The sequence below is a fragment of the Vigna umbellata genome, chromosome 1 (assembly GCF_029865625.1).
Source record: "Vigna umbellata cultivar VRB3 chromosome 1, Vumbellata_1.0, whole genome shotgun sequence".
Lineage (NCBI taxonomy): Eukaryota > Viridiplantae > Streptophyta > Magnoliopsida > Fabales > Fabaceae > Vigna > Vigna umbellata.
The window spans coordinates 25,388,775-25,408,372 of record NC_142165.1 but is presented as its reverse complement, the minus strand read 5'-3'; the positions used below and the strand labels follow the sequence as shown (position 1 = coordinate 25,408,372).

General features: G+C 34.1%; 2 protein-coding genes and 1 long non-coding RNA gene across 3 annotated transcripts; 2 read left to right on the top strand and 1 right to left on the bottom strand.

Annotated features, from left to right (window-relative positions):
- Window positions 1-8,024: 8,024 nt before the first annotated feature.
- LOC148205002 (B-box zinc finger protein 21-like) lies at window positions 8,025-10,506 on the top strand. The gene is made up of 3 exons (XM_088098109.1): window positions 8,025-8,140; window positions 9,946-10,051; window positions 10,153-10,506. Exons 1-3 carry the CDS (start codon window positions 8,025-8,027, stop codon window positions 10,504-10,506), a joined length of 576 nt encoding a protein of 191 aa, XP_087954235.1.
- Window positions 10,507-12,492: 1,986 nt separating this feature from the next.
- Window positions 12,493-18,210, top strand: LOC124832165 (SWI/SNF complex subunit SWI3C). Its single transcript, XM_047306298.2, has 9 exons — window positions 12,493-12,752; window positions 12,917-13,387; window positions 13,868-14,403; window positions 15,732-16,095; window positions 16,173-16,246; window positions 16,620-16,747; window positions 16,952-17,025; window positions 17,151-17,335; window positions 17,561-18,210. Exons 1-9 carry the CDS (start codon window positions 12,725-12,727, stop codon window positions 18,023-18,025), a joined length of 2,325 nt encoding a protein of 774 aa, XP_047162254.2. The 5' UTR covers window positions 12,493-12,724; the 3' UTR covers window positions 18,026-18,210.
- A 424-nt stretch (window positions 18,211-18,634) lies between these two features.
- LOC148205001 (uncharacterized) lies at window positions 18,635-19,351 on the bottom strand. Its single transcript, XR_015782932.1, has 2 exons — window positions 19,219-19,351; window positions 18,635-19,047 (listed from the first exon to the last, which is right to left on the bottom strand). It is a non-coding gene; the product is annotated as an uncharacterized LOC148205001 (long non-coding RNA).
- Between the last annotated feature and the right edge of the window lie 247 nt (window positions 19,352-19,598).

The following is a 19,598-nucleotide window of genomic DNA, read 5'->3' as shown; positions in this document are numbered from 1 at the left end:
TTAACCCTATACATTGACTGGTTGAGATAGAGAATTCTGGTTGGAGAATGCTAAGCCTGTGTTTTGAACTTGTATAAAGATCTCTAATAACATTCAAATTCAATATGATGCATTTTTATTTCACCATTTAGGGATGTTTTAGTTATTAATTATTATTTTTTTATTCAAATTTAGTTTAGAATAGAGTAGTTCTAGCTTTAATTCATCTTTCTGTTTTTTCGAGCAAACCAACACTTGAATACAACTAAAATTAAATAAATCTTGTTTCTACTTCAATATTTTTTTCTATTGTAGATTCATTCTAGAAAATAGAGGACGCAATGTCATTAATTTAGGATCAAATGTTTACAATGTTAGCTTTGAATCTACAAGAGTTAATCAATTTTCCTCATATTTTTTAGTTCATAATTTACATGTTGAGTTGATATATTTTGATTCTCTATTTTAATTCATTTCCATTTATTGTGTTTGGCGATTTTACTTCATTTTAATCATTAGTAAAAAACGGGGCTACTAACGCGCCCATTATGCTTCGGTTGGTTAGAAACCGAAGCATAAAATAAGGCGATGGTATTTTTGAAATTATTAGAAAAGTATATGTCTCGGTTCTATCTTAACCGAAGTCATAAAACCCACAAAAGTTGCTAAGAAAAGACTTTTCAGATGACAAATATCTTTGTGCAGGGTTTTTTACCTCGGTTATCCTCATAACCGAGGCCAAAATCCCCTGCTCCAACTGAGAATCCTATCAGCAGTATGACAAATATCTCTGTGCAGGGTTTTTGGCCTCGATTACTCTTAGAACCGAGTCCAACCGAGGCCAAAACCCCTTTGCACCACTGATATTCTCACTCTGTACTCTGACGTTTGAATTGACAGACTTTTTGAAAGGGAGCTATGGTCTCGGTTCTCCTTGGAACCGAGGTAAAAAGCTTCATTAAAATTACAAAAATGTCATTTAATATAATTTTTTAATTTTTTTCTGGGCACTTTAATTTTGTGGAGGGGTTTTGGCCTCAATTCTCCTTGGAGCCGAGGTAAAAAGGTTCATTAAAATTACAAAAATGCCATTTAATATAATTTTTTAATTTTTTTCTAGGCACTTTAATTTTGTGCAGGGGTTTTGACCTCGGTTCTCCTTGGAACCGAGATAAAAATGTTCATTAAAATTACAAAAATGCCATTAAATATATTTTTTTTATTTTTTTCTAGGCACTTTAGGCCTCGGTTCTTTATAAAACCGAGACGGTAAAGGCTTACTGCCTCTGTTAAAAAATAACTGAGGTAATAACATGTGTTTAGGTTTAAATTTCGCGAACAGAGGCATTTTTAGACAGAAGACCTTCGGTTCGGTTTAAATTGCGTTGCTGCTTCTCTCGCTCTTAGGGTTCTCTCCGCCAATGTTTTGTTCTCTTCTTCACTCCTCTGTCGCGACTTCACAAGAAGGGGGAAGCACCCATCTTCATCTTTTTCTTTTCTTCTTGTTTTGTTTCACCTGGTAGTGAGGGAGGCACAAACTTCTTTTTCCTCTTCTTTTTCTTCTTTCTCGTGATGTGGTAGCAGCGGCGCCTCCGCGAGGATTCATGTTCCGGTGTCTTCGCAGTGAAGGGAAGTCGCATCTGACTCTAGCACAAAGTTTAGGGTTTCTGACCTCGTACCGATTTGGGATATTTTTTTTGAATCTGATTCCTGTGTTTTGAGGCTAGGGTTTTGGATTAAGATTTGGAAATTTGGGGTTTCTTTGCTTGCAAAATTTTCTTGTAATTAGGGTTTTAATTGTTCTGGTTTTGGGAATTTCTGTTCGAGTTGGGTTTTTTTTTTTAAATTTCATATAAGAGCACGTGATTTAAAAAAAAATAAAGAGCTTTGACATCGGTTCTAGCCTGAACCGCTGCCATAGAACCATGTTATTACCTCGGGTGCAGAAGAACCGAAGCAGAAAACTTGGGGACATTATCTCGGTTGGAACCGAGGCCAAAAGTCCCCATCTTTTTACCTCGCCAGTATATGCCTTGGTTCGAAAACCGAAGCGTATTGTCAAAAACAACCGTTGTCGTTTCCCTTTGTTGCATTAGTGAATCTTTTAAATTCATTTTTCATCTCATCTTTCATTAAAATTTGAAAAATCAAAGATATTATAGCATTAAAAGCTATGAAACTCATATACAACTTCTTCGAAAGCGTCTTTGACATGTACGCACACACTATACATATACGATATGTTGTCTAACAAAGTGCTCTAGTCAAATGTGAGGCATTGATGGACAATGATATTCTGACTTTTTTTTAACAACAACACATGTCAAGCGATAATTGGTCCAGTTGGAAAAAAAATGAGGTGGAAAGTCCAAAATTAGGGATTTAATGAGTTTCATGTTCATACTTTCTCTTTTTCCTGTTTGGATTCAAAATTTCATTTTGAAAGTTAAGAGAGAGAGAGAGAGTTGTGCGAGAGTGCGAAAGAGAACCATCATCGCTACAATCATCGTCGTTGCAATCGTTGTTCGTCATCCCTACAAGCGTCATTTGTTGTCGTTGCAACCATCATTGGTTTCAAAGCACCATTGAAGGATGAAACCACCATTGACGTGGGTTTTGGAGGTTCTCATCGTTCATTTGAAGCATTGAATCGTCGTTCGTCTTTGCTTTCTTCTTCTTGTTCAGTTATTTGTTTTATTTTTTCAATTTTTTTATTTATTTTATCATTTTGGGGTTGTTGTTGAGTCTAATTTTGGCTCTTTATCTAATTTTGAAGTCGTTGTTTTGTGTACTTTAAGTATTCTTGCAATGGAAGAATTGGTGAATAGAGTGAACTTTGTCATGACAGGATGAATATGAAAATATTAATTATAATATTAATGTGAAAACGTTAATTATAATGTTAACCTAAAAATATTTATTCTAATGTTAATCTACAATATTAGTAGACTCAGTTCTATAGGAATGTTTGAATGTAAATATATTAATTACAATGTTAATACACCCCTAAGTTATGATCACCAAAACATACATTAAAAAATCAATTATAAATTTGTAGTATTGGTTGGGGACCAATGGTCAAATAAGTGGGGACTTATGTTAGTTTTTTGCACATGAAGGTAGACTAACTTGTACATAAATGTTTCAAACTTTAAAAATTGATAATTGATAACGGTAAATTTTACCATTATTTGTGGTGCAATTTTGATACCAAATCAACTCTCTTTGAGCTTGAAGCTTGTTTAATCTTCTCTTTTCTCTAACTTTTGTGAATAAGTTAGTCTAGGTTATACTTAGTGGTTTTCATCACTAATTCCCAAAATTTTGTAGGCAATTTGTGTGCATTGGAAGAGCATCAAGCTATCAAGGAGTTGGAACCCGGGAAAAATAGCAAAAGCACCAAACTAGAAGGCTGATGAAGGCTCGCAAGCTTGCCTGGGCGCCCTCTCTAGGGGCGCTGAGCGCCACTGCCTCGCAGTCTCGCCTGGGCACCCTCTCGAGGGGTGCTGAGCGCCATTGCTTCGCAAGCTCGCCTGGGTGCCCTCCTGTCTAGGCGTTGAGCGCGACACTTGCTGATGTGGCACCCTGGACCTATTTAAGGCTACCATGCAACGATGGTGCCATCTTTTGATGGCTGAAGCACGAACCTTAGAGTATTGGATCTCTTGGAGAAAGTCTGGGTGTGTGGGAGCTCTTCCTTCTTCTTCCTTGGGTCTCCATTGCTTTCCATTTCTTCCACTGTAAGCTCAAACTCTCCATGACAATGGATAGCTAACTTCATTTCTTGTTAGGGAAAGGTGTAACCTCTGAACTTCATGTATATGAACATGTTTTGAATATATTAAGCTTCTTTCATTGAATGTTAGTGGTATTCTCCTACTCTTAATGCTTGTTATGTTTTGGCCATTCATAACTTGATGTTTGGGTTTGTTTGTTATTGGAAGATAGCTCATGAACCATGACTCGGAGTAAGCTACCTAAAGGAAATAGTATCTAGAAATGGAGTTAGGACCTTTAGTTGTCATGAACTTCTTTTCTTAAGCAGAGATGATTATTAGGGTTTTCAAGAGATTTAAGTCTAATAACAAAGTTTAGGCTTTTTACACCAAGGAATTGGGTTCTAAGTAATTTAGTAAGTTGACATTAGCATTTTAATGAAGATGAGTTCTAATATGCGTGAAAGTGAAGTAGGTGAAATCTAACCCCAACATTATCATTCCATTGTTTCAAATCTCATTCATTTCCAAGTGTCTTTGGCTACAAAAGATCATTTTATTATTCACACAAGTTGTTTACTTTAAGTGCATTTAAACCTTACTTAATGGAATCATTCTTTAGTCTTAATTAGTTAAACAATTATATGATCGTTTAGTGTTACACGAGTCTCTTGAGAAATGATATTCGGTCTTACCGGTTTTATTACTTGAACGATTTGATACACTTGTCGAGGTCCTAACAATAATCAGGTCCATATACCTTTAAGTTAAACAAACTTGTTATATCATGACTAAAACATACACCCTATTTCAAAAAATTACATTAAAAAAAAAGAAACCTACAATATTCGTTGGAAATTAGTGCTCAAATTAGGTTACTTGTTTTCCACAAGAAGATAGACTAACTTGTACCAAAAAAAAAATTAAACTTTAAAAATTGATTATCATGTCCATACATCCTTAAGTTAAATAAAGTTTGTATATCATGACCAAAACATACACATTGTCACAAAATTACATTAAAAAATAAATAATAAACCTACAGTATTCGTTGGGGGCTAGTGCTCAAATAAGTAGGGACTTAGGTTACTGGTTTTTCACATGAAGGTAGACTGACTTGTGCATAAATGTTTTAAAGTTTAAAAATTGATTATCATGTCCATACACCCTTAAGTTAAACAAGGTTAGTATATCCTGACAAAAACATACACCCTATGTCACAAAATAAAGTATGTTTTTAATGTAATTCTGTGACATATGGTGTATGGACATATTAACCAATTTTTAAAGTTTAAAACATTTATGCACAAGTTCGTCTACATTCCTGTAACCTAAGTCCCCACTTATTTGAGCATTGGTCCCCAACGAATATTGCAGGTTTATTTTTTATTTTTTAGTGTAATTTTGTGACATAAGGTGTATGTTTTGGTCACGATATACCAACCTTATTTAGCTTAAGCGTGTATGGAGATGGTAATCAATTTTTAAAGTTTAAAAAATTTCAGTACAAGTTAGTATACCTTTTTGTGCAACCAAGTAACTTAAGTTCTCACTTATTTGAGCACTGGTCTCCAACGGATATTGCAAGTTTCTTTCTTACTTTTTTATGTAATTTTGTGACATAAAGTATATGTTTTAATCATAGTATAACAAGTTTAACTTAAGGGTATATGGACCTAATAATCAATTTTTAAAGTTTGAAAGATTTATGTACAAGTCAGTCTACCTTCCTGTGCAAAACAACTAATATAAATCCCTACTTATTTGACCCCCTAACCAATACTGCAGATTTAATTTTTGATTTTTTAATGTATGTTTTGGTGATCATAACTTAGGAGTGTATTAACATTGTAATTAACATTTTTAGATTCAAACATTCTTGTAGAAGTGAGTCCATTAGTATTGTAGATTAACATTATAATAAACATTTTTAGATTAACATTTTTAGATTAACATTATAATTAACATTTTTAGATTAATATTATAACTAACACTTTCAGATTCGTCCTGTCATGACAAAGTTCACTTTGCTCACAACTTCCTTCATTCCTAGAATACCTAGGACAAATCCAAAATTAGAAAAAAAGACAAAATAAGAACCTGAAAATGATAAAATAAATGAAAAAATTGAAAAAAAACAAATAACTGAACAAGAAGAAGAAAGAAAAGACAAACGGCAGTTCAATGCTTCAAACGAACGACAACAACTACAAATGGTTGCGAAATCTGAAATGAACGGCGGGAACCTCCAAAACCCATGTCAATGGTGGTTTTGTTCTTCAATGGTGCTTCGAAACAGACAATGGTTGTGGTGACAGAGAACGGCGGTTGCAACGATGACGAACGACGATTACAACAATGGCGAACGACGATTGCAGTGATAGTGGTTCTCCCTTGCGCTCTCGCACAATCATCTCTCTCGTAACTTCCAAAATGAATTTTCGAATCCAATGAGGAGAAAGAGAAAGCGCAAACTTGAAACCTCTTAAACCCCTAATTTTGGACTTTTCACCTCATATTTCTTTTTTCTTTTTTACCATCTGGACCAATCATTGTGGCGAAGTCAAAATGTTATTAAAAAGATGAGTCGGAATATCATTGTCCTTATTTGATATGGCATGAGTAACAAATCAACTACTCTAAGAACACGTGTATCAAATAAAATTTAGGAGAAACTAGAGAACAAAAAATTCATAAAAATCCTACAAAAGATAATTTTGAGTTACAGAAAATAATCAAATCTACGGGAAAGTAAACGAACAAGAATGATTTTTGGTATGTTTCAACACTTCAACATCTTTATTTATAAACCTTTATGTTACAAGTATAAACTTTTTAAACACAATAATCAAATAAAAACCTTTTTATATTTTCCCTGAAAAATCTCTTTCAAATCATGAAATAGTTAATAAAATAAAATTCATAATTTAGGAGAAACTACAGAACCAAAAATTCATAAAAGTCCTACAAACGATAATTTTGATTTACAGAAAATAATCAAATCTACGAGAAAATAAACGCACAAGAATGATTTTTGCTATGTTTCAACACTTCAACATCTTTATTTATAAACCTTTCTGTTACAAGTTATAAATTTTTTAAACACAATAATCAAATAAAAACCTTTTTATATTTTCCCTGAAAAATCTCTTTCAAGTCATTAAATAGTTAATAAAATAAAAACATATTTGATATCAGTATCTTGTCATGTTATCCCAAGTGGTTATGGTTTGTCATTATTTCTCCTCAAATATATTGGGATTTAAATCTTGGTATAACTCCTTTGATCAACCAGGTAATTATAGTAAAGTGAGTTCAACCCATATTGAAGTCAATAATGATTTTGGCCAATTTCTAACCTACTCCAAGTGATCCAGCCTTTAACCATATGCACATTCCATCATTAAAAGATTGTCCAGAAAAATTTACTAAACCTTCATAGACTGAGGCCTCAACATACAGACCACATATGGAAAGTACAAAAATGATCCATAATCCACACTTCAAAATAATCCAATTTTTATCACTTATTGCAAGTACTAGGTGATCTTCAATAAGCTTTGAACCATCTTGAGCCATAGTTGCTAGAAAATCTTAGCTCTTTTTCTTGAGACACTCTTTTTTCTAGTGACCCAATTCTTTGCAATAATTACAAATGTCTTTGAGGTTGGTCTTGACTTTACCTTTCTTTTTGCTAGTTTCCCCTCACCTAATATAGTTTTTTCCACCATTTGCCTTATGTCAAATAGTGCACTTGTATAGACAAGATTTCACCTCCTTTAGCATGATAAAATCTTTACTAATGCTTAAGGAATTGACAAAATTACCAAATGAGGGGGGGAAATAAACAAAGGAATCACCACTAAATCTTTATCTTCCATCTTCATGTTTAGGTCTCTCATCTCTATAAAAATGCATTAATCTCATCAAGATTTTCCTTCAATGACAATTTGACGTTCATGTGAAACACAAACACACGTTTATTGAGAAATAACTTATTGTAGATGGACTTCGTCAACAACTTTTCCAACTTTAACCATAACCTAGTTTCAACACTTGCTACCCTGTAAAGAACCTTATGTGAAAGAGACAAGAAAATAAGGGAATGAGCCTTCTCTTATTGAATTATAAAAATTGACTCCTCCAAATATGCAATATTGCTGGATAATGGCCCAAACTCTACTTTTTTGACAAAGGCACACATCTTAATGCACTAGAGATTGAAAATTTTAGTTTTTGTAAACTTCTAGATCTTGATGTGTTAGCCACATTCATGAATGCCTTCTTAAATATTTTAAACAAATACAAACAAAGGGATTGATCTTAATCATGGATAAAGTTGACATACCCCTTGTCATGGCCAAGCACATTCAAGAAGAGTTGGAATCATTTGTGGAAGATGATCCTAAGCTTCTGTCTTGGGCCATCATGAAGCTTGTAGTAGAGTAAGAATAATTTTGTACCTTGTATTGTGGGTCAAGTAGTCTATGATTTATTTGAGTTTTGTATTATGGGCCTAGTAGTGTAGGATTTATTTTGGGCCTTATATTTTGAGCCAAGTAGAATAGGCTTTTGACCACTCAAGTTAACAAAGGGCCAAAGAACAATGTTGACAAAAGTGGGATGCAAATTTGGCTTAATTGATCAAAGGGGTCAAAGTTTTCATCTAACTTGGTAGACAATTAAGATTAGGTTGTCCATGTCATTTGTCCTCCTCCCTTTGGAGAGTTTTTCCTTCTAGTTAGTACCACATGTCACTCTAGAAATGGAGAGGATTTTTCGTAGGTAGTGGCCACATGTCCTCCTCTACTTGGAGAGAACTTGTGCCACTTGTCCTTCTCCTAATGGAGAGGATTTTCTCCTTGCTCTCCAAGTTAGCCAAGGTGGATCTTTAGGTCTAGCTTTTACAAATTTGGAGATACTGTTAGCCTATAAATAGATGTGTCTCCCCCTCTTGTATTCACCTTTGAAAAAGAGTAAAGTTATGTTGTCATTTTTATGCCATAATACTCTTGTAAGGTCACTCTAGGCTAGAGCAACCCAAGTGACATCCTCTAGCCACCTTCCTCCAAGTGTTGGCCCACCCTCTCTTAGAGCATTACTAACCACACCAAGCATCACCATAGAACAACCTTTGACTGAGACACTTAACTCCCTTCACACATCATCATTTTCGCAAAACACCATCATGACCACCTTCCATGATTTTCCTTCTAGTTTTGGTTCAACCTAGCTAGGAGATTACCATCACAAACCATAAACGGATGATGAATGATTAAAAATAGGATTTGTGATAACAATTTGTTGTATCATATCAAGGACTTCATGTTCCTAAACATGTAAGAGAATTAGAGGATTTATCATTTCAATAACGAAATCACGTAAAGAAAAGACTTAAAGCACGTGACATGATGAGAAACAATTATATATTTATTAATTAGATCTTAATAAGAACATACAAAATAAATGTAGTGATTGTTATAAAAGACTTTATGGTTTAGTTAAACCAAAAGGGATGAATAGGTTTCAAAATCTTTTCAAGTGATTTTCCCTTTTTGTAAGTTCTTTTTGAAACATTTTTAGTTTGAAAAAATAATGTAATAAATTTATGAATCAAGATTGATAAAGATGGGATAAAAATATAAAAAAAAGGATAAAAGAATAAAAAGAATGATAAAGAAGATTTATATTAGTTCAATCTTAGCAATTATTATATATATTCAACCTTAAAATAACCAGTTCTACTATATTAAAAAAGTTTGTACAAAGCACTTACTTAACAAATACAAACTTAAGACAACAAGCAACAAATAATCAACTCTTGCAAAGAAAGAGGATATAAGCTTAAGCAACTCTTACTAAACAAGATGATATCAACACCAGTAAACTCTTAATAAGGTAAGAGGATACACATTCTAACATTTAACACCTTATATTTTTTATGCACATAATATAGAAAGTAGGGTTAAATATGTTTTTAGTCCCTTAAGTATCAGACGATTTTGTTTTTAGTCCCTACTCAGAACTTTGATGGTTTTTAGTCCTTGTTGTTTTGAAACTCTGACTATTAGTCCTTAAAATTGGACGGTGTTAAGTTTTAGTAGAGGTGGCAAACGGCGTTGCCACGTGAAATACCAGCTGCCCTCTTCTCTTTCTGCCACGTTCTTGATTGAAATCAAATTAACAATTAGAGTTCTTAATTGGGCAATTAGGGTTCTTAATTGGGGCAAAGTTAATTAGGGTTCTTAAGAAATGGTGGGTGTGATGAAACGGTGCACGCAAACAAACTAGCCTCCAAACACCAGCGTTTCTCTTTTCTTCGACCCAGACAACACCCTATCTGCAATGTTTGTCAGGTTAGTAACTAATTAAACGAACAAAACATAAATGAAAAAGGAAATTGTTTTTTCAGATGTTTGAAATTGTTGAAGATTGATTCTTTTCTGCGTTGTCGTAGGAGAGAAGAGCCTTCACGTTCTGTGCAGAGAGTGCGACGTGTCGATTTAATCTGCGAATGATAGGTTCCTTCTCGCTGGTGTTAAACTTTCTGCTTCTTCTTCATCGCAAGAAACCCCTTCTCCTTCAAACTCCGCCCCTGATTCCTGATTCTCTTTTTGACGTTTCTCATAAAAAAACATTACCTTTATCTTCCACCGTCAGTAAGGTTGGTGTTGAAGCGGCGGCTTCCACCGACGTTAGCAGCATATCGGAGTATTTGATAGAGACTCTTCCTGGGTGGCAGGTTGAAGACTTTCTCGATTCATATTCTGTTCCCTTTCGTTCCGGTGCTCGTGAAATTTTCTCCAATTGAAAAAAAATTTACTTTGCCCCAATTAAGAACCCTAATTGCCCAATTAAGAACCCTATTTGTTAATTTGATTTCAATCAAGAACGTGGCAGAAAGAGAAGAGGGCAGCTGGTATTTCACGTGGCAACGCCGTTTGCCACCTCTACTAAAACTTAACACCGTCCAATTTTAAGGACTAATAGTCAGAGTTTCAAAATAATAAGGACTAAAAACCATCAAAGTTCTGAGTAGGGACTAAAAACAAAATCGTCTGATACTTAAGGGACTAAAAACATATTTAACCCTATAAAGTAATATTAATTATTATTTCTATTTAACTTTATGATTGACTTCAAATGTAATTTATATCCTTTAAGAGAAAAATTGATTGCTTTTTTTAATCTCAAAATATTTTCTTAATTACATAAAAGTCTCTAAAATTTCTTAAAATTATAAATTGACCCCTATATTTTCTATTAATTGTAAATTAGTTCTTAAATATTTTTTATTTGCAACTCAGTCCTTGAATATTTTTAATAATTATAATTTAGTCCCTCGTTAATTTTTGATGATTACTATTATACCACTAATTATTAACTAATTATGTTGACTTTTGCAAATACTTAATTTCAATGAAAATTATTCATTCATTTACTATTGTTAAATGTACAATGATATTTGTTTCATATTTGATTTTTATTTAAACATAAATTATTACTAATTTTATATTCCCTTGGTAACTTCGCTGCCAAATTCATTATTAATAAAATCTATAGAAAATTTTCTAAAAGTTTATAAAAATGAGAATCAAGAAAAACTATCAATAATAAATAAAAATAGATGTTAGAATGTATTAAAAGTAATTTGGATTTTTTTATTTAAATACACAAGTTTAGGTTTAATAAGAAATTAAAATAGTAAAATTGTATATTACATACCCAAACTCAAGTCCATTGTTTTTCCAATTGAAAATAAAAGAAACAAGTGGATCAAATCTATTTCTCTCACATCTTTTGTGTCCTTGATATAAACAAAATAAGAAGATTTTTTTATTCTTATAGTATGACAAAATTAAAGTAAAGAATAAGTTTGATTAAATTTTTTATTCTTTTCTTCCATGAGAACATTCCAAATTGTAATTATTAGAATTAAAAACATATTTATTTTACAAATTATGTTTAATTTTTTTTTACAAAACTTTGGTTATAAATAAAATAATATGTTCTACATTTTTCTTAAATTTTTTACAAGAAAAAAGGCCTAAAACATTCTCAACATTTACATATGTGAAAAATATACCCTACACATATAACATAAAATACTAAATTAAAATGGTTAATTTGTTTAGAACTAAAATGAAAAGTATTTATTAGAAATTCAAAGCAAAAATTCATTATATTTTTTTGAATAAAAACTTATTGGAGACAAAATTGTAAAATATAAAACCAAGTGAAATAAATAAACCAAAAAGAATAGTTGCAGCATAAATTAAAATATTTCTTAAATTTGAGCTATGCACACGCTTTGATTCCCATGTCATTTAAATTTTTGGATTCTCCAGTCAAAATACAAAAAAAATCTCATTCTAGTTAACTATATTCTTTCAATTACAATATTTATTAATATTTAAATTCAACCGTTATCCAAGTTACATGCATTTTGCACAGAAAGGAACAACTAATTGCATATGAATTAACTCATTATCCAAATATGTTTCTAAAATAGAATAACATACACTAATTCTAAAGATTTAAAATATGTTAAAAGCTATTTTAATTTATGAAAATAAATTATTTTGAAAACATAATAAAATCACTGACACAAAACCACTTAAAAAAAATCAGATCACAGACAAGAGAACCTCAAATTAAAGGATTTTAACTGGTTGGTCTAGACTGGAAGACTAAACAAGACACTGATCCAGAAAGATCGCGTGTGAACCACTCCTCGGAAAACGGCGTTAAAATGACGTGTCGATGAACCCAGCCAGAAGCAAAAGCACATCAACACACATACAATTTTGGAATTTTTCCTCAGTGCCCCATCCCAACGCAACATCCTAAATCATAGCATAGCCTCTCTCACTTCTTCTCTTCACTCTCTCTCTATCATACCACACAAACCTGACACAAACACAACACAACCATTTTTCAAATCCAAATTCCGCACCACCCTTTGCGCGAATCAGCGACCCCACACTAATTTTCATCCCCACACCCACTCACTCTCTCCTTAACTTCCCATGCCACCTTCCCCTTCCTTCCCTTCAGGTATCCACAGTAACCTAAAATTTCTCCTTAATTCCTTTTTTTCTTTTATCTTTTCTCCTTCTCAACTCAAGTCAAACTCATTTCAATTCCAATTTTCTTTCTTTTTTTTTTTCACTTTATAAATATCTTCTCTTCTATTATTATTATTATTTTATTTTTCACAGAGAACCGAAACAAATGGCGGAGGAAGAGGAAGCGAGAATCCCACAAACGCCACTCCAAGCGTCATGACGAAGATGACGAAGACAACGATTCCGATGACGACGACAACGACTCCGACGACCAGTTCCGCAGCCCTAATGCCACGCCCAACACCGACTCGCGTGTCGAGATCGAGGTCGTCTCGCCCGATGGAGTTCAGATTTCGCGCTTCCCGCCGGCTATCAAACGCACTGTTACCCGTCCTCATGCAGCGGTCACTGCGATTGCGGCTCTGGAGTTTGGCAGGGGGCACTCGCAGCATGGCGTTCCGGTTCTCGAGAATGTGTCTCACGGCCAGCTTCAGGCGTCCTCGAATGTGTCTGCGGAATGTCTCGGGGGCTCGAGCTTTGTCGCTGCTCCTCCTCCAGTTATGAAAGGCTCCGGCGTTGTTAAGCGTTTTGGCACTAGGGTTCTAGTGGTTCCTATGCATTCAGGTTTTTCGCACTCTGGGATTTTGACTTTTTTTTTATAGGATGCAACTCTTTTATATTTATTGAATTTCTCTGTCAAGGAGTTCTTATGTTTTTGTGCAGGATGTGGTAACTTCTTAAATTTGAATGAGAACTTTTTATATAGTTTATTCAACAGTTTAATTGGAATGCAATTTTATTTTATTTTTATTCTAAATTGATATATAAATCAAAATTGTTGACTTATGTAATAGTTTTTAAAAGTCATATGTAGGATATGGTAGAGGAAAAGTCTTTACAATGAGTATTTATTAAAATGAAACTTTTCTTCGAAATGTATGGAATATTTTTTGTTTTAATGAGTTTAAATATCCTTTACATGTTTTTTTCCCTTTGATGGAATTATATGTAATTTTTAAGCTTATGCTTTGGTTGTGGGTGATTAGATATGGTATGTTAAGAATGAATTTTGGGTGATTGAACATGTTGAATATATATGGACAGATTGGTTTTCTCCAGCCTCAGTGCATCGACTTGAGAGACAAGCAGTGCCACATTTCTTTTCTGGAAAGTCACCGGATCATACGCCGGAGAAGTACATGGAATGTAGGAATTACATTGTTGCAAGATACATGGAGGACCCAGGAAAGAGGATTACAGTCCCTAGTTGCCAGGTTTTGTCTATTGGTGTTGGTACCGAAGATTTAACTAGAATTGTAAGGTTCCTTGATCAATGGGGAATTATTAATTACTGTGCTCAGGAACCAAGGCATGAGTATTTGGACAATGATTCTTGCCTGATGGAGGACACTAGTGGTGCACTATGTGTGCCATCAGTGACATTAAGATCCATAGATAGTTTGATTGAGTTTGACAAGCCCAAGTGTAAATTCAAAGCAGATGAAATTTATTCATGTCGAACAATGCACAATACAGATATTTCTGATTTGGATGACACAATAAGAGAGTATCTATCTGAAAACTATTGCCACTATTGTTCTCGTTCTCTTCCTGTTGTATACTACCAATCACAGAAAGAGGTACACCGGTATTTTGTTTTAAATTCAACTGATTCATCACCCTATCATGAATAAATCTGTCACTGCTGATTACGTTTGTCCAATTTACCTTTCTGATTAATATGCTGGAATGAGAGTTATTAACACATGGCAGTGCATAGGTATGAAGAGTGGACACTGTTGAATTTTTTGTACATATGATTGTTGGAGACAAACCTCCTTTAGTTAAGAGATTATACATTATGTTGTTGCATACCATTTATATTATTGGCAATCCATTTCCTTGGTTTTAATATGGATTGAAAAACAAATCAAATTTAAAAATGCTAGGTAGCAGATTACCCCATACAAAATAATTTTGGTTTTTTCTATAGGATGGGATGGGAACATCATTATTATAAATTGAAGTGGTTGTGAAGTGGCATCAAAATAGGCACATGTTAGTGTCTGTCTTAGGCTTCTATTTTTTATGAGGTTTGGTTATATTGGTACATTGAACTAAAATTCTATTAATATTGCATTGTTTTTGTTAATCAAGTGTCTTAGAGTTCAAGAAAATACTATATGTGGGAGAAACAGATATTTGAAGGTCTCAATGGAGAAATATCTAATGAGTTTTGATATTAATTTATTCTAGAGCATTCTATAAGCATTTTTTTTTCTTGTGTCATGTGATCATAGTCTACAAGAGCCCTATAGGCTATAGGAGTGGTATAAACAAAGTGCAAACAAAACAATACAAAAGGCTAGAAACTAAAAGTCAACTTTGGCTTTGTTATCAACTCCCAGAAATTTACTCAGGATACCTTTTTGGTAGACTTCTTTTCATAATTAGAGTACCAGCCCACTCCTTATTATAGATTAGTGTCTTGAATTCCTGTGTGCTTCTCTCCGCTAAAGGGAACCAGTTGGAATAATCTTCATGTATTTTGTTTTCTTTTGTGTTTGTACTCATTGTGGCTTCAATCCTATTCTTATAATACAAATGTTAAACATATCTTTCCATGTCAATTATAGTTGAACGTACTAATTTGAAGCTAAAACTGCACTTTGTGCTGCAGCTTGTCTTCATGTCTTGAAAATTCAGATTTGAATGGCCAGTCTTCCATTTAACCACGACAAACTCTGACAGTTGGCAAGTGATTGCCAATCTATAAGATAGACAGTGTTTGTTTATCTACTATGTTATTTTAAAAGTTTCCATTATGCTACAAGGAAGGATTACTCTCATTGATATTTCTAGAAGTTTACAAATATGGGTACATTATGATGACCCAAGTCCAAAACTAAGCTGTAGAAGCTCTTTGGAAACATTTGTCATTATTTGTGGTTGACCTCCCATATTGCAGGTTGATATTTTACTCTGCACTGATTGCTTTCACGATGGGAGATTTGTTGCCGGTCATTCTAGTATAGATTTCATTACAGTGGATTCAAGTACAGATTATGGTGATCTAGATGGGGATAGTTGGACTGATCAAGAGACTTTATTGCTGCTTGAAGCAGTGGAGATTTACAATGAGAATTGGAATGAAATTGCTGAGCATGTTGGTACCAAGTCAAAAGCGCAATGCATTCTTCATTTTCTCCGTCTACCTGTAGAAGATGGAAAATTAGAAAACATCAATGTATCAAGTATTTCCTTGTCATCCAATATGAATAATCAAGAGGGTAATGGAAGATTGCATTGTTGCTCAAATGGGGATTCAGCAGGTTTGTCTTACCAAAACAGAAACTTTTGTAACCTCTGCTTGTGATATGGTTTTGATTTCATATCCGTGTTCTTGTAGGACCCATACAGAACAACCAAGATTCTGATAACAGGCTTCCTTTTGCAAATTCTGGAAATCCAGTTATGGCACTGGTATGTGACTGGAAATGATATTTTTCAGTTTGTCATTTATTAATGGATGTACTATGCTTAATTAGAAGACAATGAGGTGGTTATCAGTGCTGCATCTAATATCTTGTCATTTTAACTTGTTTAGTTGCATTTCACCTCTTTGAAGGAGAAAATCTCAATGTGTGTTTGATTCAGTTTATTTGGGTAAAATCATTGTTTTTGACAGCTTTAACAGTTTTTGAAAGAAAAAAAAAATCATCCAGAAAATCTTTCCCAAAGATTCAATTAGTGATGATAGTGTCAGAATATCACAACAAATCAGTCTGTCCATTATATTCTGGAGTTCTTTTGATTGGATTCTTACGTATTTGATTTTGGTGGGTGCATTGTAAAGGTTTCCTTTTTAGCCTCTGCTGTTGGACCAAGAGTAGCTGCAACTTGTGCTCACGCAGCATTAGCTGCATTGTCAGAGAATAATTCAGGGAGCGCGTCAGATATAGAAGCTCTGGAAAATGATAACAGGTGAGTGTCAGTGACTTTCATTTCTTGTTTGAAGTGTTTTCTCCTAGTTATTCCTTTTTCATTTATAACTTGTACACTGATACATTGTCATTTGCTATTGTTCTTTTCATTTCTCTTTGTCCATAATTTTATTTTCCCCTGCACCAAGAGCCAGCCTTATTTTATTGTTCATATAATTAGGATTTTTTATTTGCTTCTATGAAGGGCAAATTCAGAAAGCATAAATAATAGAGCTGGTGGCCATCATGGAGTGGTTGCAAACTCGAGTCAGAAAAATGGTTAGTTTTATGGTTGCTTCATTTTTATGGTTATTTTAAGGTTGCTTTATACCCCCATTGTCTGGTGAAGTGGTAATACCCAGCGTGTAATTCTTTTTGAGAAGTGATTCTTCATTTGAATTCAGAGGACAAGTTAAAAGTACCTGGTTCATGTGCTCAAGATGATGCTGGGTCGACCCTGCTGTCTGCTGAGAAAGTCAAAGATGCTGCCAAAGCAGGCCTCTCTGCTGCAGCAATGAAAGCTAAATTGTTTGCTGATCATGAAGAGCGAGAAATTCAGAGGCTATGTGCTAATATTGTTAATACTAAGGTATAACTGCTTCATTTTTATTTCTTAACTTAATTGCTTCAGCCTAACTGGCTACATACTTTATCCATGTGTCCACCGTTTTCAATCTGGGTGCATATATATGTATGTGTATGCACTAGTTAAATATTTTTCTTGCAGTATAGGTGAATGAAAACAATTTGGGAAAATTTAAAAGCGGCCTGTGCTAGTGTTTTGGTGTGTATAACGTGTTATGTGTATTGGCAGTTGAAAAGATTGGAACTGAAGCTGAAGCAGTTTGCAGAAATTGAAACACAGTTGATGAAAGAATGTGAACAAGTTGAGAAGCTGAGGCTGAGGTTTGCTTCTGAACGGTCCCATGTTGTTTCAGCACGTCTTGGAAACGGTGGAACCACTCCTCCAATGAATGTATCAGGTGTTGGTCCTTCCATGATTAATAATAATAACAACAGTAGGCAGCAAATGATTTCTGCTTCTTCCTCACAGCCTAGCATCTCAGGGTATGGCAACAGCCAACCAGTTCATCCACACATGTCCTTTGTCCCGCGGCCTTCAATGTTTGGATTAGGGCAAAGGTTGCCCCTATCTATGATACAACAATCACAGGCTGTTTCTTCAAATTCGATGTTCAATGGCCCTAGTAATGTGCAGCCTGCTCCTAATCATTCGTTGTCGAGGCCTGTGTCAAGAACTAACTCTGGTTTAGGTTAATTAGAGGTTCGGTGTTAGTTTTAAAATATATAAGATACAATTATTGTATTTGATTATTGTTTTCAGCAGTTATGAGTAGTGCCATGAGTTTCTTTTTTTTTTTTGTTTTAGGCCCTGTAATTGGTTTCAGTAAACTGTGAAAGTGTTGCTTAAAAGGGAATAAGTAGGCATTTGAGTTTCCTAAAGTTATAGTGCCTGTCCTTTTGCTTTCCGATTTAGGGAAACATGAAAAGTTTATTGACATCAAAGTAAAAACACCTCAGTTAGTTTACACGAACAATTGACATCGAAATCTGGTCTTTAGTGACTTTTTGTCACACTGTCTTTGCTATTGTACAATCGAATAAATCCATGTTAATTTGATTATATTGTATCTGTCACAGGAAAAGGGTGCAAACTGTTTATGGATTCTTGCCCCTGTCCGATGATCGTCTGCAAAGTTCAAGACCATTGAATTTAACGCATATGGTTCTCTAATTAAATTTAAAAAACGACGTCACACGCAGGTTAAGTACTAAAAGGACGAAGTTATTTATTTTGTCAGCAAGAAAGAATTATATAAGAGAGAGACTTGGGTATCCCAACCTGTAGAGACAAAGCAAAGCCAGATAAATAAAGTGGCTATTTTCTATTTGCATTTAAGGAATACAAATACTTGGTAACCACTGCATCACCAAAAAATCCCCATACAAAAAAGACACAGCAGTCAACCAAACCTTGAAAAAAATTCCACACACCAGATAGCAGTAAACCAAACCTAGAAATGAAAAGTCAGTTGCAGTGACTGATTACACTCAAGGCTCAACTGAATACGTTGAGAACCTAAACAGTTTCTGTTGAAGACCTGCAGACCTCAAAAGGAGATTTCTCGGACCAACATTAACTGTTGGTGCCTCGAATTTGCAGGAACAGGATCACTCTTCACTTATTCATGTGTACTTCATGCATGGCTTTTCTTAAAAGCCTGCATAGCTTTAGGTGTATACCTCGAGCCGGTTCTTGCGAAATTGTTTGCACCTCTGCTGCATAGGACAAAAATTACCTGATAAGAACTAAGAAATAACTTAATATCAAGTTTGTATCATCGAGAAGATTATGCAGTAAAAGTTATTGAGCTGGTAGCTCTACAGTAACAAGGAAAAACCAGAGCACTAGACTCTTCGAGAGGATGACTCTCCTCCTAACCAACTCACCACTTTCTCAGGGTACCCCCTTCACACTCTCCTTTCTCTCTCCTATAACAGAATTTATCATCCTGGATTCTTGACACGTCATTCCTTATCCTAACTAACTTCTCATTATTTCTTTTCCTAACCCCACTTTCTTTCTTCTTACATAAACATTCCATATTTTGGGTCTATCTATTTCTTTTATAAATTTTCCTTACTGAGTAACAGGTCCATGTGCACTTCCCACCTTATCATTGTCAATACCCAATTTCGTCCGGGTAAGTAAATATTTAAAAATAATAAAAAAAATAAGATAATAATAATTAATGGTGGGTAAAAAAGGATAAAATAATGACTTTAATACAATATTTTTGAATTGTTAGTTTAATATGGTAATAATTTGA

What these genes read in the sequence shown, in the direction of transcription:
- LOC148205002 (XM_088098109.1), top strand. Translation starts at nt 8,025, where the DNA reads ATGGATAAAGTTGACATACCCCTTGTCATGGCCAAGCACATTCAAGAA. An exon ending in ATCATGAAGCTTGTAGTAGA is followed by an intron (nt 8,141 to 9,945) that starts GTAAGAATAATT and finishes AGGGTTCTTAAG; the next exon opens with AAATGGTGGGTGTGATGAAA. An exon ending in CTATCTGCAATGTTTGTCAG is followed by an intron (nt 10,052 to 10,152) that starts GTTAGTAACTAA and finishes GCGTTGTCGTAG; the next exon opens with GAGAGAAGAGCCTTCACGTT.
- LOC124832165 (XM_047306298.2), top strand. Translation starts at nt 12,725, where the DNA reads ATGCCACCTTCCCCTTCCTTCCCTTCAG. An exon ending in GAAATCCAGTTATGGCACTG is followed by an intron (nt 16,247 to 16,619) that starts GTATGTGACTGG and finishes TGCATTGTAAAG; the next exon opens with GTTTCCTTTTTAGCCTCTGC. An exon ending in CTAATATTGTTAATACTAAG is followed by an intron (nt 17,336 to 17,560) that starts GTATAACTGCTT and finishes GTGTATTGGCAG; the next exon opens with TTGAAAAGATTGGAACTGAA.